This window comes from Coenobita brevimanus, chromosome 47, assembly GCF_032717465.1.
Source record: "Coenobita brevimanus isolate Jiangsu-jjx chromosome 47, ASM3271746v2, whole genome shotgun sequence".
Lineage (NCBI taxonomy): Eukaryota > Metazoa > Arthropoda > Malacostraca > Decapoda > Coenobitidae > Coenobita > Coenobita brevimanus.
In genome coordinates, this window is record NC_137000.1 from 216,964 (window position 1) to 233,845 (window position 16,882).

Sequence of the window (16,882 nt, forward strand, 5' to 3'; positions counted from 1 at the left end):
AAAGTAGACAGAGAAAGATTGTGGAAGGTTTTGCGCATGTATGGTGTGGATGGTAAGCTGCTAGGTGCTGTCTAGAGTTTTTATGATGGTAGTGGGGCATGTGTAAGGGTAAATGGGCATCTAAGTGAATGGTTCACGATCAGCGTGGGTGTGCAACAAGGTTGTGTGATGTCTCCGTGGGTGTTCAGTATATTTATGGATGGTGTGATGAGAGAATTAATAATATGAGTAATGGAGAGAGGCATGGTGTTGGTAATGAATGGTGATGGATGGAAAATCTCAAATTTGTTGTATGTTGATGATGCAGTGCTGCTTGTAAATACCAGACAAGAGCTTGGTAGATTAATTCAGAGTTTTGCTGATGTCTGTGAGCATCATGTCGTGAAACTAAATGTAGAAAATGTAAAGTGATAATAATCGAGAGAGATGATGAAGGTTTCAGCATGTTGGGTGCCTTGTCGTTTGACAGATGATCAGAAGCACACCAGGGTCATCATCTCTCGCGATAATCTAATCCTCTTTGAGATGAAGCTTCCCAATTACATTGATCTCATTATGACTGTGGATTAAACTTGGGTTCACCTGTTCGAGCCAGAGACAAAACAATAGTCAAAACATTAGAAACATCCAACTTCTCCTCCTTGAAGGAAGGCCAAGTGCACATCTTTGACAGGGTAGGTGATGGCATCATTTTTCTGGGATTCAAAAGGGATACTCCTAACTGACCTCATCCAGAAGTGCTGGACGGTAACTGGAGCATACTATGTTACTCTGCTGAAGCAGCTGTACAAAACAGGCAAAGTTAAATGCCTTGGAAAGCTCACAAAAGAAATGCTGTTTCATCTAGACAGTGCACTGCCTCATACATCGAGATGCCATGGCTGCTCTGCATGACTATCACTTTGATCTCGTTCATCTGCCTTATTCACAAGATCTTTGCTCTGTCTGATTTCCACCTGTTCCCCAAGTGGTAAAAGAACTTGGCTGGCACCCAGTAGGTGAGCTTTTTGGCGTTCAGGAGGAAACGCTCTTTTCCACTGGGATTGGAGGTATGCAGCACCATTAGGACACGTGTGTGGAACTCAAGGAAGATTATGTTGAAAAATAGTGGATGAGTGTTTCATTATATCAGTAAATCTTTATTGATACAGTGAAACATGAATGAACTTTTCAATTGTCCCTTGTATGTATGTTGGAGTAAATGTATATGTATTGACATTCATAGTGAAACTAAAGTTTTTGTATTTATACTGAATATAACTGGTTATTGTGTGAAAGTTGCTTTTTTTAGATGCATATGAAATCAATAAATAGACCGTTATGTTACCATGTCATGTAAAAAATTCATACAGGAAGTTCAGATAAATTAAGGTTTGGTACACTATTTTCAGTGGCACATTCTCTTCTGCTTTAATTTGTTTTTTTTCTATTTTCTCTTCATACAGTTAGCTGCCATTTAAAGTTGTTTCACTGAAAATTGCTTCATCTCTGTGATGAATCAACACTTGTTCTTCACTTAAAGTTGCTTATAATTCATCATGAAGTTGTTTGAAAATCAAATATAATTAGTGTTTTATGTGCTTTTAACTGTTTGGTCTTGGATCATAACCATTGTCTCACTTACGGTAGCATACTGTATTGGCTATGAAGATCTTACATGTTACAGGGTGCCTGACTAACAATGTCCCATATATACCCTCTTACAGCCAAACAGTACAGTTACAGTTGTATCTCCACACCAGATCTTGTATATCCCATGTTTGCCCTCTCTTTCCTTCTTATATCTGAACAGTAACAGTTGTATCTGCATATCGGGCCAGACAGTATTGTGTATACTTCATACCTGCCCCATCTTCCTTTCTTGTAACCAAAAAGTAACAGTTGTATCTCCTCACCACCAGACTCCCGTGTTGTGCTTTGTGTTAAGGCCACGAGACATAACCGAGGCAAAACTTGGGCGTGTAAGCTGCTTACAAGTGCTTAAGCTTCAGGAGATGGTAGTATCCAGATGGAATCCAGACAGCAGTTCCTGAGATAAAAGGCCCACCTTCTCGCTGGTTAACCCATTCAAACCAGTGATCTTTTTTTTTTTTTTTTTTTCCATCTTATGACAGTTTTTGTTCAGCTGGAGGTAGACTCTTCAAACTGGAGGGGTTAGATGAAGTTTTAAAATGTACCTTCAGTATGAGAGGCCTCTTCAGTTGAATAAATTGTCAGCTAGCAACAAGAGTATATTAAAAGCTGTCAGAGTGCATAGATTGGGAAGGCAATGAAACATCTCTTTCGTACAAGTTTGCTTCTGCATAATTTATAATCTGTTGCACCTATATATTTTTTACACAATCTGTATTGATATTAGAAGGACCTCATGACTTCTAGGGAATAATTGAATGCAGTATGCAAAATACATCACCAAGGAGGAGGTGTTCGAGAGCCACCTAAACCAAAAAGAACATGGCTAATAGAAGGGGCTTTATAGCATGTGTTTGTTGTTTTCCATTGTTAGTTTTATAATGAAGCGGATTTATGTGTACAGTACATGTTAGTGCACTTTAGCTTTAAAGTGTTTTCTGTCTTATGTTTTATTATGAAATGGATTTACATAAAGTATGAACTCCATACAATATGTTGGGTAGTAACCACATATCACTAAGTAAGTGACCACCACCAAATGGACACCTGGTGGTTTGATGGCTTATGATGCTTCAACTAGATGTGGCCAATGAGTGTTTACATTTAAGGGATGGTTGGACTTTATTGCTCACCCAATGTCACTCTTGGATGAGCAACTGTTAGCCCTTGCTTTGAAATCAGGACCAAGCTGCCTAGCCCTGGCCCTTATGCTCCTGATGGGACAATAAACGATTAGATGCTTAAGAAGGAGAGAGAGAGTATTAAATTGTCATTGACTGAAGGGGTTAAATTTTATTGAGAGCTTTGCAGTGTTTTATGTTGTAATCCAAACACCCTGATATCTCATTCAGCCAGGAATCAACCCATTGTAGCCATGGACAACATTTCATTTTATTCTTGCTACTTCCTGAGATTTTTATTCAGCATAGCATGGACTTTTCAAACTGGAGGAGTTAGATTTTGCATTGAGTCCTTTCATTCCAAGTAGCCTTTCCTTGGTTAGGTAAAGTTTTCTGGCCACAGGAAGAATACCTGTAAAGTAAAAGACCGTCCATCTATCCATTATCGAATCATACAGTGCCCCATGAGGAATGTAGGAGCCCGGGACTAGGCAGTTGGTCCCGAGATTTAAGATGGGAGTGACCAGCCTCACTTATCCCTGAGTGGCATTACATGAGCAATCAACCCCAACCACCCCTTGGATATAAACCTTCACCGGCTCAATCTGATTGGAGTGCAATAATTACCCACTAATCCACCAGGTGCCAAAATTTGGTTATATGGTTACCACCCAGCATAGTAAATGGTCTCCTTGTGTACGGGAAACCATTTGGCTTGTCACTCAGTGTAGAGCCACCCACAGGCAGAAGGAAGAGGAAAGAATGAAGGAAAGAAAGACAGGAGACTGAGTGTAAAGTCCTTAGGCAGAAGGACAAGGAAAGAATGAAGGAAAGAAAGACAAGAGATGGAAGGAAAGAAGGATGGAGGAGAGGAAAGGGTCACCTTATTGCAGAAGTTAAAGTCTCAGCATACACCAATACTGAGAATAAATATTAACAGCCATAAGGACGGTATTTTAATAAATTCATCACTACAATGACTGCCAATGCTTTTCTGTTATGATGTAGTATCCTGGTTGTAATAACATGATTTAGTTTAGCTAATGGAGGACTTTTAAGACCCAAGCAAATAAAAATTTATCTCTAATAAAAACTTCATGGTTACAACTTTTCTTATCATTCTGCCTGATGACTTTATGCAGTTTTGGAGATTTCAGGTTGTTTCACAGTCCCTGTGTATGTGGCTTCATCACATCAGTCGCCAAAATGTCTTGCATTGATGCAAACCAACATTGTCAGTTTCACAGCTGTCATTTTTTTTTATTGGTTAGGTCCATAACTTCTATCTATCTATTGCCAGACGCCTCAATCCCATTTGGGGTAGCCACAAACAAATCGCCTCCAAGTCGCCCTGTCCCCTGCCATTTCACTCCCCTGCTCCCAACTCACACCCCCCTCTCTCATATACCTCTCCACCCCATCTCTCCATCTCATCCTCGGCCTCCCCCTCCCTCTTTCCCCCTCCACCTCACTCACATACACTCTCTTCGTCAGTCTTTCACCCTCCATCCTCTCCACATGGCCAAACCACCTCAGTGTGCTCCTCATAACGCTTCCTATCACATCCACATCAACACCACAACGCTCCTTTATATCCTCATTCGTCAGCCTGTCTCTCCATGTGACTCCACAGGCTCCTCTTAAATAACTCATTTCCACGGCTCTCACTCTTGACTTGTGTCCTTCCAACAACGTCCAAGCTTCACTTCTGTACGTTAGAGTTGGTATCACAATACTGTCATGTAGTAACTTTTTCACTTCCATGCTCACTTCCCTGTTTCTTATCACTGCTTTCAAAGAACCAGCATCCTTTCTTCCCTGCTGTACCCTTTCAAGCACTTCACCCTCCAAACCTCCATCCTTACTCATCACACTACCCATGTACTTAAACGTACTCACATTTTCCAATTCCTCACCATCCAACCTCGCTGTACATTCACTGACTTCACCTCTCTCAAAGACCATCACTTTACTCTTCCCTACATTCACCTTTAGATTCCGTTTCTTACACACTCTCTCAAACTCATCCACCAAGCCTTGCAGCTCCCCTTCGTCTTCACTCAACAACACAGTATCATCTGCAAACAACAGTACAGGGAGTTTCCAAACATTATCCTCTCTCACCAGGGCCACTCCAACATCCACTACCCTACCTTGTACCTCTTTTATTACCCCATCCATGTACAGATTGAACAACCATGGAGACATGACACATCCCTGTTTCAACCCAACTTTCAAAGAGAAAAATTCACTTAGTTCACCATCCACACGCACTGCAGCCTTCGCACTATCGTACATACTCTTCACAGCATTCAACAACTTCCCATCTACTCCATATATTCTTAACACTTTCCACAATCCTAGTCTATCCACCCTGTCATGCTTTCTCCAAATCCATGAAAGCCGCATACAACCTCTTTCCCTTCTCTAGAAACTTTTCCACTAAAGATCTGAGAATGAATATCTGATCTACACAACCTCTTCCCTTCCTAAAGCCTCCCTGTTCTTCTCCAACTAATTTCTCTGTTCTTTCTCTAACTCTGTCAATAAGTATCCTACCATACACTTTTCCTATTATACTAAGAAGACAAATGCCCCTATGATTACCACACACTTCTTTTTCCCCTTTTCCTTTGTACAAGGGAATAATTATACCTGACTTCCAGTCCTCCGGGACTCCACCTTCCTCCCAGGCCAATCTGCACATCTTCCACATCCATTCTACTACTATCTTTCCCCCATGCTTCAGCATTTCACCACACACTCCATCAATTCCTGGGGCTTTCCCTGATTTAACTTTCTTCATTGCTTCCCCAACTTCTATCCTACTGATTTCTTCCTGTCTTCTCACCTCCCTCCTTCTCCCAGCCATTCCCCAGCCACTTATACTCGCATTACTTCCATCCTCCACGTTCAACAATTCCCTAAAGTGTTCTCTCCATCTGCTCACTTTTTCCCCCTTCTCCACTAGTAATCTACCATTTTTATCTTTCACTCCCCTGCTAACTTCACTTCCACCGTCTTACTCTTTTCACCTCTTTCCAGAACATTTTCTTACAGTCCCTCCACTTTACACTCAAATTCCTTCCAAATTCCTCATCCACTCTCTTCTTACTCTCTCTTACTAATCTTTTCACCTCTCTCTTTCTTTCTACATATAACTCTCTCTTCCGTCTCTCAACTTCTTCCACGCCCCTATTTCTCATCCATACATTGTATGCTTTCTTCTTTTGTGCCACAGCCCGTTTCACCTCTTCAGTCCACCACTCTGTTCCTTGCACCCCCCTCCGTCTTCTCTTCCTTGCACACACATCACATGCTGCACATATTTCTTCTGTAAATATTCTACACACACCTTCCACGTCCCCCATCTGCTCCAATTCATATTTGCCCAATCGTTCCTCCACTTCTCTCTTATACTCTGCCTTTTTCTCATCCTCTTGTAACCTTTCCACTCTCCTTGCAACTACTCCTTCCTCTCGTCTTTCCCTTCTTCTATTCCTCCATCTTACTTGAACTTTAATTCTGGCCACCACCAAGTAGTGATCAGAAAGTCCACTCCCCCAACATCTATAAACTCTTGCATCCAATATATATCTTCGCATCCTTTCATCCACACACACATAATCAATCATTGCCTTCCTTCACTCAGTTCACCACCCACCCTTCTCATCACTCGCCATGTATACCTGTGGATCATTTTATGCCTGAAGAGGGTATTGGCTATCACCAAACCCCTCCCAGCACAAATGTCCACTAACGCACTCCCATTCTCATCTACCTCAGCAGGCACACCCCACTCACCAACTGTTCCATCCACCTTCACATTCCCAACTTTACCATTCATATCACCAATCAAAAACACTCTCTCATTCCTTCCAAACTTTTCCATGCACACTTCTACATTTGTCCAGAACTCTTCTCTCACTCCTCTAGCACGATCTTGTGTTGGCGCATACACACACACAATCGCCCACATTTGTATTCCAACTTTCATAACTTACAGTTTATTTTTACGTGACAGAAACTGATCCTTTCCGTAGCTTGTATGATAAGTCATTGTTGTATGAAGTTTGATCAGCCTTAATTAAGAAGTAGGAATAAGTTGTCTTGGTTATGAGTCAAATCAACTCCCGACGCTGACTACAACTGGTTATCAACAAGGCTGAAGAGGCTAGGATTCTTTGTCAGGTTAGGAAAAAGCATTCTATAGTTCCAATAATATGGTAATAATGCTAATCACTGGCAGTGCAGAAAACTAGAGTGAAATATAAACTCAAAAAGAGTAGGTACAGTATGTACAGTACAGTAATAGTGTTTTAGTAGTAGCAGAGCAACCCAGGTCTGTCTGTCGGAGCCGACCCATCAGCCTCAGGTTAGGAACCATCCCTGCTGGACTGTCCTTTGCAGTGAATCATTGATACCTTGCAGTGGACAGCACCTCAGTGTAGCAAAGTGTGTGGAGGAGTGTGCAGGTTTGGTTCCTGGATGGCCATTGCTTTTGCATCCCTCCACCCAGTTAATAGGGGCACCAAAGTAGGCTCCACATTACCCTGTTAATTTGGTTATGTAGTTACCACCCAGCGCTGTAAATGGATTCCTGGGTTTCAGGAAACCATTAGGCTTGTCACTCTGTCTAGAGTCACTTCAAGACAGGAGTTCATCATGTGAGTACATAATGGCACCATCACCACCACCACTGGAATTATTAGCAGTGGCTGTGAAATTAGCCCTTGGGTTCATGTGATTAACTCAAATAGGAGAGAGAGAGATGAAAACATGTTCCTAAGATTTTCCAGCCATCAGTGCATCATCTGAGCCCAGGAGTGTAGGGTCAGAGAGTGACCAGTTGCTCAACCCTGAGCAATATTATGTGAGCAGTAAGCCCAAACAACCCCTCAGGTATAAAAACCTTATGGATCACTTCTGGTTGGAGCAACCACTATCCACTCACTTGATGTAGTGCTGTTTTCAGATGGCTCTACTGAGCAACATGCCAAATGGTTTCCTGCATCCCAGAAAATTATTTACAGCACATCCTTATTATATGGTTGTTTGGTATACAATCAGTAAGAGGTTAGGACTTGTTTTATGATTGTTTTTATCACTTATACAGTCATTGTGATGCTCAGTTTCTACTGATGTTCCAACCTTTCTTGTTTGTCCTGTGCGTGTACCAAGGATGGCTCCCTGGCTCCTCTCAGGGGTGCAACCGTGTGTTTACTTTCCTGAGAGAGGGGCCTGTCTTTCCTCACAGGCGGCTCTTTGCTATTTTTTTAGAACATGCTTCCTCTCACAGTGTCTCGATTCTCGTATGTACTGATGGATTGAAATCCCGTGAAGGGACAGGCTTGGGTGTTATATTTCCCGATTTCATTCGTGGTAGGAGTCTTCCCCCCATCGTATCTACTTTTATCGCAGAACTTACTGCTATTTTACTCGCAGTCAAATTGATATTTAGCTTCCCTCCTGTTTGTTATACAGTTTTTAGCGACTCTGCCGATCTCCATTTTGTGTTTTTCCGTCCAATCCTCTTTTGTTGTCTACAGTGTTTTAGAATGGCTGTGCTTGCTAGGGACTGCTTTGTGGTTTTGTACCATTGTGGGCAATGAGCATGCTGACGCTCTGGCAAAGGCTGCTGTCTCTCGCCCATCCTCACCTCTCCCCTGCCTCGCTCAGTGATATTCATCTAACCACTCACTGTTTGCTCCCACTGGCAGAGTAGGTGGGATGCGGTGGGGGCCAACAAGATGTGTGATATTTGTGGGTAAACGGGCCCCTTCATTTGCCGAGGTCTGAATGCAGGTGGGAGACAGCTTTATGCTGGCTCCGAATGGGCCATTCCTGGTTCTCTCATTGATTTTTAATGGAGGACTCTCCCCCTACTTTCTGTGTGGAATGCTTCGTCCCCCTGACTCTTCGGCTTTTGCTGATGGTCTTCACTGTTGGGGAATTACGCCATCGTTACCTCTCTGAGCACGGGCAGGAGAGGGATTGTAGTCTTCTGTTGGTACTTGGAGAGGATGCTTGTTGTGGTGGAGGGGGAAACCTTTGCTTGGTGTAGGCAGCTGCACTACCGTGTAAAATTTAGTATACAGTGGTTTTAGTGTTCTTAGTGTTTTAGTGTTTTTCTTGTTGTAATTATGAATTGTATTTTGTGTGTGTGTGTGTGTGTGTGTGTGTGTATTTCATCTTTTCGAGTGCCTTTATTCTCGTTGTCATCCGGCGGCATATGACTCTGCTTGTTGTATCGCCAGATTTTATTGTATATACTTATTCAGTTCAATTTACCCTACCCTACTCTTCACAACCCTACACTAGCCTACCTTAGCCTACCCTACCCTACCCTACCCTGCCATTGCTGACCCAACTCTACCCTACTTTAACCTACCCTCCCCTGTACAGCCCTTTCACCACTACATTACTTTTCCTGTTTTCTTCTCTCTACCTTCAGATGATTTTCTTCACCTCTACAGTAGAGAGAAATTTCGAACTGGAAGGGTTAAATACTGCCAACATCAATCCCATCTCTATCAAGGGATCTCTTAAGCTGAATAAAATCATGCAGTCAGCCAGGACAATGTAAATAAGTTGTTCTCGGCTTGAAAGATTAAATGATTCTGTCCCATCATCCTAAGAGGGTTTTCTGAAGCTGTAGGATATCGTCAGAAGCTAGCAAAGTGTAAAAGTGACATCCGTAGACCGGGAGCTCTGTGTCCGCGCTCCGCAGTTCAAGTCCCAGAGGTGGACAGATGTTTTGACGTGTAGACGTTACCAGGGCGTAGTTTGGTGGCCTACCCTTAAATATTCTGAACTAATGGTGGTCTAGCCTCGTGCACCTGCGCTCCACCACATTTAAAAAAAAAAAAAAAAAGGAAAGCCAAGGGTCATGAATGAACTAAAGGACTGAACTAAGTGGGGAAGAACAAATATCATAGAGAAGATCGCCCCAAATTTGATGAGACAGTGTAGTATAATTGAGTGAAATAGGCGTTGGATATGACGGAACTAAACGGCAGTTATACCCACCACTCTTTTGTACCCTACAGTACCCTGATTCAGCCTACCCTACCCTACCCAGCCCTACACTACCCTACCCAGCCCTACCCTACCCAGTCCACCACCACCCAGCCCTATCTTACCCTGCCATAACCTATCCTACCCTCCCAAACGCAACCATAACCTACCCATGCTTACCCTCGCCTGCCCTAATCGACCCACCTCTATTCAACCCTGCCATAACCGACCCATCCCTACCCTACTCTGCCATAATCGACCCATCCCTACCCCATACTGCTAAAACCAACCCAACCTTACCCCACTCTGTCAAGAGCGACACAATCCTACCCCACCCTGCCAAAACCAACCCAGTCCTACTCCACCCTGCCAAACCCGACCAATCCTTTCCCACCCTGCCAAAAACCGACCCAATCTTACCCCACCCTGCCAAAACCGACCCAATCTTACCCTACCCTGCCATATCCGACCCAATCCTACCCCATCCTGCCAAGACCGACCCATCCCTACCCCACCCTGCCAAAACCGACCCAATCCTACCCCACCCTGCCAAAACCGACCCGATCTTACCCCACCCTGCCATATCCGACCCAATCCTACCCCATCCTGCCAAAACCGACCCGATCTTACCCCACCCTACCAAGACCGACCCATTCCTACCCCACCCTGCCAAGACCGACCCGTCCCTACCCCACCCTGCCAAGACCGACCCCTCCCTTCCCCACCCTGCCAAGACCAACCCATCCCTACCCCACCCTGCCATAACCGACCCAATCCTACCCCACCCCGCAAAAACCATCCAAGTCCTACCCCACCCTGCCAAAACTATCCCAGTCCTACCTCACCCTGCCAAAACCGACCCCACCCTACCCCACCCTGGCATAACCGACCCAACCCTACCCTGCCCTAACCAAACCAATCTTATCTAACTCATTTTTCACACTAACACTTTCTTCAGTTTTCTTCATTCTTTCTCCAGACGATTTTCTTCAGCTCTGGAGAGGAATTTTGAATTTGAGGGGTTAGATACAGCCAGCATCAACCCCTTCTCTGTCAGGGGATCTCCTAAGTTGAATAAAATCGTGCGGTCAGCTAGGACAAAGTAAATAAATCGTTCTTGGTCTGAAGCGTTAAATGATTCTGGCCTGTCATCTTAAGAGGGTTTTCTGAAGCTGTAGGATATCGTCAGAAGTTAGCAAAGTGTAAAAGTGACATCCGCAGACCGGGAGCTCTGCGTCCAGCGCTCCGCAGTTCAAGTCCCAGAGGTGGACAGATGTTTTGACGTGTAGACGTTACCAGGGCGTAGTTCGGTGGCCTACCCTTAAATATTCTGAACTAATGGTGGTCTAGCCTCGTGCACCTGCGCTCCACCTCATAAAAAAAATAAAAATAAAAAGGAAAGCCAAGGGTCATGAATGAACTAAAGGACTGAACTAAGCGCGGAAGAACAAAAATCGTAGAGAAGAACCCCCCAGATCTGATGAGACACTGTAGTGTAACTGAGTGAAATAGGCGATGGATATGACGGAACTATTATGATTTGTAATTATAATATGGAGTCCTAACACCCTGTCCAAACCGACCCAATCCTACCTCACCCTGCAAAAACCGACCCAATCATACCCCACCCTGCCAAAACCGACCCAATCCTACCCCACCCTGCCAAAACCGACCCAATCAAATCCCACTCTGCCAAAACCGACCAAATCCTAACCCACGCTGCCAAAACCAACCAAAACATAACCGACACAATCCTACCTCACCCTGACAAAACTGACCCAGTCCTACCCCACCCTGCCAAAACCGACCCAACCCTACCCCACCCTGCCAAAGCCGATCCAACCCTACCCCACCCTGCCAAAACCGACCCAACCTTACCCCATCCTGCCCAAAAAAACTCAATCCTACCCCACCGGCCAAAACCGACCCAACGCTACCCCACCCTGCCAAAACCGAACCATTCCTACCACACCCTGCCATAACCGACCCAGTCCTACCCCACCCTGCCAAAACCGGCCCAATCCCACGCCGCCCTGCCAAAACTAACCCAACCTTACCCCACCCGGCCATAACCGACCCAACGCTACCCCACCCTGCCACAACCGTCCCATCCCTACCCTACCTTAACCAAACCAGTCTTATCTAACTCATTGTCCACATTAACACTTTTTTCCATATTCATCTTTCTTCCTCCAGACGATTTTCTTCAACTCTGGAGAGAAATTTCGTACTGGAGGGGTTAGATACAGTCACCATCAACCCCTTCACTACGAGGGGATCTCCTAAGCTGAATAAAATCGTCCGGTTACCTAGAACAAAGTAACTAAGTCATTCTCTGTCTGAAGGGGTTATTGTGTCTGTCCCATCATCCCGAGAGGGTTTCTTTAAGCTCCAGGAAATCGTCTAAAGGTAGCAAAGTGTAAAGATGACGTCAGCACTTGTTCTAGGCGCCACAGATCGAGTCCAGGAGGTGAACAAAGGTTTTTATATCATAGACGTTTTATATTTTATATTTTGCAACTTTCAGAGGCATTTACTCAGCTTTAGGAGTCTTATGGATAGGCTCAATCAAACGTATCGAACCTCCCATGTTAGAAAAAATAGCTTACAGAAATGCGTCCTCGTACTGAAGGGGCGGAATGGACAGATCGAGTGACTAAGATATTGAATTATGTATATGACTGGTTTTGTTATTTCTATTATTATTATTATTATTTCAGGCAAATGTCCCAGGCTTCTAGACTGGCTGACTAGCGAATATTATTAAGTCTCCCGTGACTCCGTGCTCCTTCCACTCAAGAGCCGGCACTTCACGCATTCCGCGCACAAGATGGCGCCACCGCTGCATTCCTGCGAAGACGAGAGGTCAAGAGGACGACACTTGCTTTTTGTTTGTTTGTTTACTGTAATTGCTTAAAGTTGTGATCCCTCCAACTTGAATGCTCAGTTGTAACTGTAGATAACTAGAATACGATGCTAGTCACGAAGAAGGGCTATGAAAAGATACAGAGCTTGTAGTATTTTTGTCTTTTAACTAAGATGCATGAAATAAGCTGCAAAAATACGAAAATACGAGCTTACTTAATGTAAATGGATTATAGTACGTTCAAGATGGAGGGAAGGCATTTTGTATTTTGTTTGTGATGTTATAGTGTCTCAGGATCCTAGGATCCTCTCTCGGCTGAACCAAATTGTCTGGCGTCAGCTGGAACATGATGCTAGAGTTATGTCGGTCGTGAGGGGGTTAATGGTGACGGTATTGACACTGTCAGGCTCCTATGACTCACTCAGTCGAATAAAATCGTCTGAGTCAGCTGAAATGGGGTACTAGAGTTGTCCCAAGCACCAGAGGGTTAAGAATCTTAACCCTCTGGTGCTTGGGACAAATCTAGTACCCCATTTCAGCTGAATCAGACGATTTTATTCGACTGAGTGAGTCATAGGAGCCTGACAGTTACTACACTGTCACCATTAACCCCCACATGGCCGGCATAGCTCTGGTATATCATGTTCCAGCTGACGCCAGACAATTTGGTTCAGCCGAGTGGGTCTGGGGCCTGGGGGGCACTAAATGAAAATATCAAAAAAATATTAAAGGGGGGGGGCTACATCAATTTTTGCCACAGCAGGTATACCAAAATTGGACTTTTTAATAAAACCCCCTGTTCTCTCACTCCCTGTGTTTTGTATATACCCCTCTGTGTCTGCCTGTGTCCCACCCTCTGTGTGTGTGTGTGTGTGGTGTCTCACTTCCTGGGTTTTGTTTATACCCTTCTCTGTCTGCCTGTGTCCCACCCTCTGTGTGTGTGTGTCCACTGTGTGAAGGTGGCTGTTGCTATGTACGTGTCTTGGTGTGTGTATGTATGTAGTAGTGTGTGTGTGTGTGTCTTCATGTGTGTATGTATGTAGTAGTGTGTGTAAGTGTCTTAGTGTGTGTGTGAAGTGTAAGTATGGGGCCTTGTGGTTTTAAGGAAAGCCTGCAACGCAGGCTTCCCTCTGCCACATTTTAAAGAAACCTCTATCACACCGGGAGTTGAACCCGGGTCTTCCTCATCAGCAGGCCAGCACCTTACTGACCATGCTACCGCGCCCCCATTAGAATACCGGCTAAAACTTCTACTGCATTTTATTTCTTTACGTTACAAAAAATGGGAAATTGAACTATCATGCACAGACTAAACTAAATTGTCATGTACCTATTAATGTCGCTTTAGGAGGAGATATTTCGAAATTTCCTGAGCTACTGAGGAGTGGAAGTCAGGTATAATTATTCCCTTGTACAAAGGAAAAGGGGAAAAAGAAGTGTGTGGTAATCATAGGGACATTTGTCTTCTTAGTATAATAGGAAAAGTGTATGGTAGGATACTTATTGACAGAGTTAGAGAAAGAACAGAGAAATTAGTTGGAGAAGAACAGGGAGGCTTTAGGAAGGGAAGAGGTTGTGTAGATCAGATATTCATTCTTAGATCTTTAGTGGAAAAGTTTCTAGAGAAGGGAAAGAAGTTGTATGCGGCTTTCATGGATTTGGAGAAAGCATATGACAGGGTGGATAGACAAGGATTGTGGAAAGTGTTAAGAATATATGGAGTAGATGGGAAGTTGTTGAATGCTGTGAAGAGTATGTACGATGGTGCGAAGGCTGCAGTGCGTGTGGATGGTGAACTAAGTGAAATTTTCTCTTTGAAAGTTGGGTTGAAACAGGGATGTGTCATGTCTCCATGGTTGTTCAATCTGTACATGGATGGGGTAATAAAAGAGGTACAAGGTAGGGTAGTGGATGTTGGAGTGGCCCTGGTGAGAGAGGATAGTGTTTGGAAACTCCCTGTACTGTTGTTTGTAGATGATAGTGTGTTGTTGAGTGAAGACGAAGGGGAGCTGCAAGGCTTGGTGGATGAGTTTGAGAGAGTGTGTAAGAAACGGAATCTAAAGGTGAATGTAGGGAAGAGTAAAGTGATGGTCTTTGAGAGAGGTGAAGTCAGTGAATGTACAGCGAGGTTGGATGGTGAGGAATTGGAAAATGTGAGTACGTTTAAGTACTTGGGTAGTGTGATGAGTAAGGATGGAGGTTTGGAGGGTGAAGTGCTTGAAAGGGTACAGCAGGGAAGAAAGGCTGCTGGTTCTTTGAAAGCAGTGATAAGAAACAGGGAAGTGAGCATGGAAGTGAAAAAGTTACTACATGACAGTATTGTGATACCATCTCTAACGTACGGAAGTGAAGCTTGGACGTTGTTGGAAGGACACAAGTCAAGAGTGAGAGCAGTGGAAATGAGTTATTTAAGAGGAGCCTGTGGAGTCACATGGAGAGATAGGCTGACGAATGAGGATATAAAGGAACGTTGTGGTATTGATGTGGATGTGATAAGGAGCGTTATGAGGAACACACTGAGGTGGTTTGGCCATGTGGAGAGGATGGAGGGTGAAAGACTGACGAAGAGAGTGTATGTGAGTAAGGTGGAGGGGGGAAGAGGGAGGGGGAGGCCGAGGATGAGATGGAGGGATGGGGTGGAGAGGTATATGAGAGAGGGGGGTGTGAGTTGGGAGCAGGGGAGTGAAATGGCAGGGGACAGGGCGACTTGGAGGCGATTTGTTTGTGGCCACCCCAAACGGGACTGAGGCGTCTGGCAATAGATAGATAGATAGACAACACTGTAAATTCCCGTGTGGTCTAGTGGAGAAGTTCTTGGCGTCTAATCACTGTCAGAGCCTGAGAGTAGCACGTGCAAGTGACTTAGGGGTGTGTCGCTGGGTCGTGGTGATGGCGTACGCACTGCAGACGACTCTGAAGAGAGGCACAAACTCAAGTCGAGTGGTGACTCCACCGTGCCTGATGTGCTGGGCTGTGGCTCGGAGCATGAGGGCCTGTCTTGGGGAGGCAATGGAGTGGAGTCAGGGCTGGGCACAGCGGGGATCAAGGGCCTGAAAAAGCTGTCAATGGTTGATTGAGGCAAGGAACGATGATTTTGACGATTAATGATGTGCTGCCTGAAAGCGCGCACTTCCTCCACAAGTCTCAAGGGCCCCATCTCCCTGTTGCAGTCCGGGTGCTTCAGGTAGTCCAGAGTGAACTCTAGGTGTTCCCAGAGTGTGCTCAGCTTAGGGATGGCTGGAGTAGTGTCACGCAGAGAGGAGTCCGCATCATCGTCACCGTCCTCGTCGGAATCTTCAAGCTGGGTACTGACACCTGCAACTGAAGATGTGATCTCGATATCAGACAATGTCTGATACCTAAGATCACTCTCATCGTCATCCGACCACTCACGCACTTTGTCCACATCAACATCATCCCCATGTGCATGTAGACGTGCATGGAAGTCATCCAGGTAAAAAACCTATGAAATCGTGCTCCACATCCGTTCCGAGAAGCAGACGAGACCAACCATTTTCTAGAGTCTTGACAGGGATTTCTTTCCATGCACTGGCCCAGTTGTAGATGGCAGACTTGATGTTGTAGCAGCGAAGGTTTTCCAAAGTCTGCTGGCCTCGCATGTCCCGTCCCTCCCTGCACTCGTCCTCGTGAACAACCATCACCTCGTCCAGAAACTTCCGTCGGTACAGCCTCTTCGTTGCCACGATCACTCCTTGGTCCATTGGTTGGATGAGACCAGTAGTATTAGGTGGCAGAAACATGCACCTAATGCGGCCATTCACAGCCACCAAGTCCTTGTCGCATGGGTGGGCAGGTGCATTGGCGAGGAGAAGGAGGGCCTTTACCTGGTCGCGTGGGATTCCCAGTTTCTTTGTCGTAATGGATGACCTCCTTGACGAAATGGCGGTGGAACCAGTCTTTGAAGATCTGGGCTGTGAACCATGCCTTCAAGGAATGGTACCAGATGACAAGAAGGACATCCATCACCCCACGAAGACACTGAGGCTGCTTTGGACGGCCAACAATAACAGGCTTGAGCCGGTGCATGCCGTTAGGATTGGCACAACACAAAGCAGATATCCGTTGCTTGCAGAGCTTGCGGCCAGGTACACGGTTCTCCGTCTCCTAAGCTACAGTGTTCGTAGGCAAAGAGTGATAGAATAAATCAGTTTCGTCAGCATTGTAGACTTGACCGAGAGTGAGACCCTCCCTGTCTATCAAGCCCTTCACCTTGTGCTGAAACTCC

The 16,882-nt window shown here is 45.0% G+C and overlaps 1 protein-coding gene across 2 annotated transcripts in view; it reads left to right on the top strand.

Moving 5' to 3' along the window:
• The window catches only part of Tsen2 (tRNA splicing endonuclease subunit 2), an 88,317-nt gene extending 75,696 nt beyond the window's left edge, over positions 1-12,621 (top strand). The window contains exon 5 of one of the 2 annotated variants that reach the window (XM_080271763.1): positions 12,491-12,621. In XM_080271763.1, coding sequence (XP_080127889.1) covers positions 12,491-12,511 — 21 coding nt within the window. In that variant the 3' untranslated portion in view covers positions 12,512-12,621. Of the gene's footprint in view, positions 1-1,901; positions 3,845-12,490 lie in introns of those variants that run through there. The other variant, XM_080271762.1, reaches the window with a different exon arrangement.
• Positions 12,622-16,882: the final 4,261 nt, after the last annotated feature.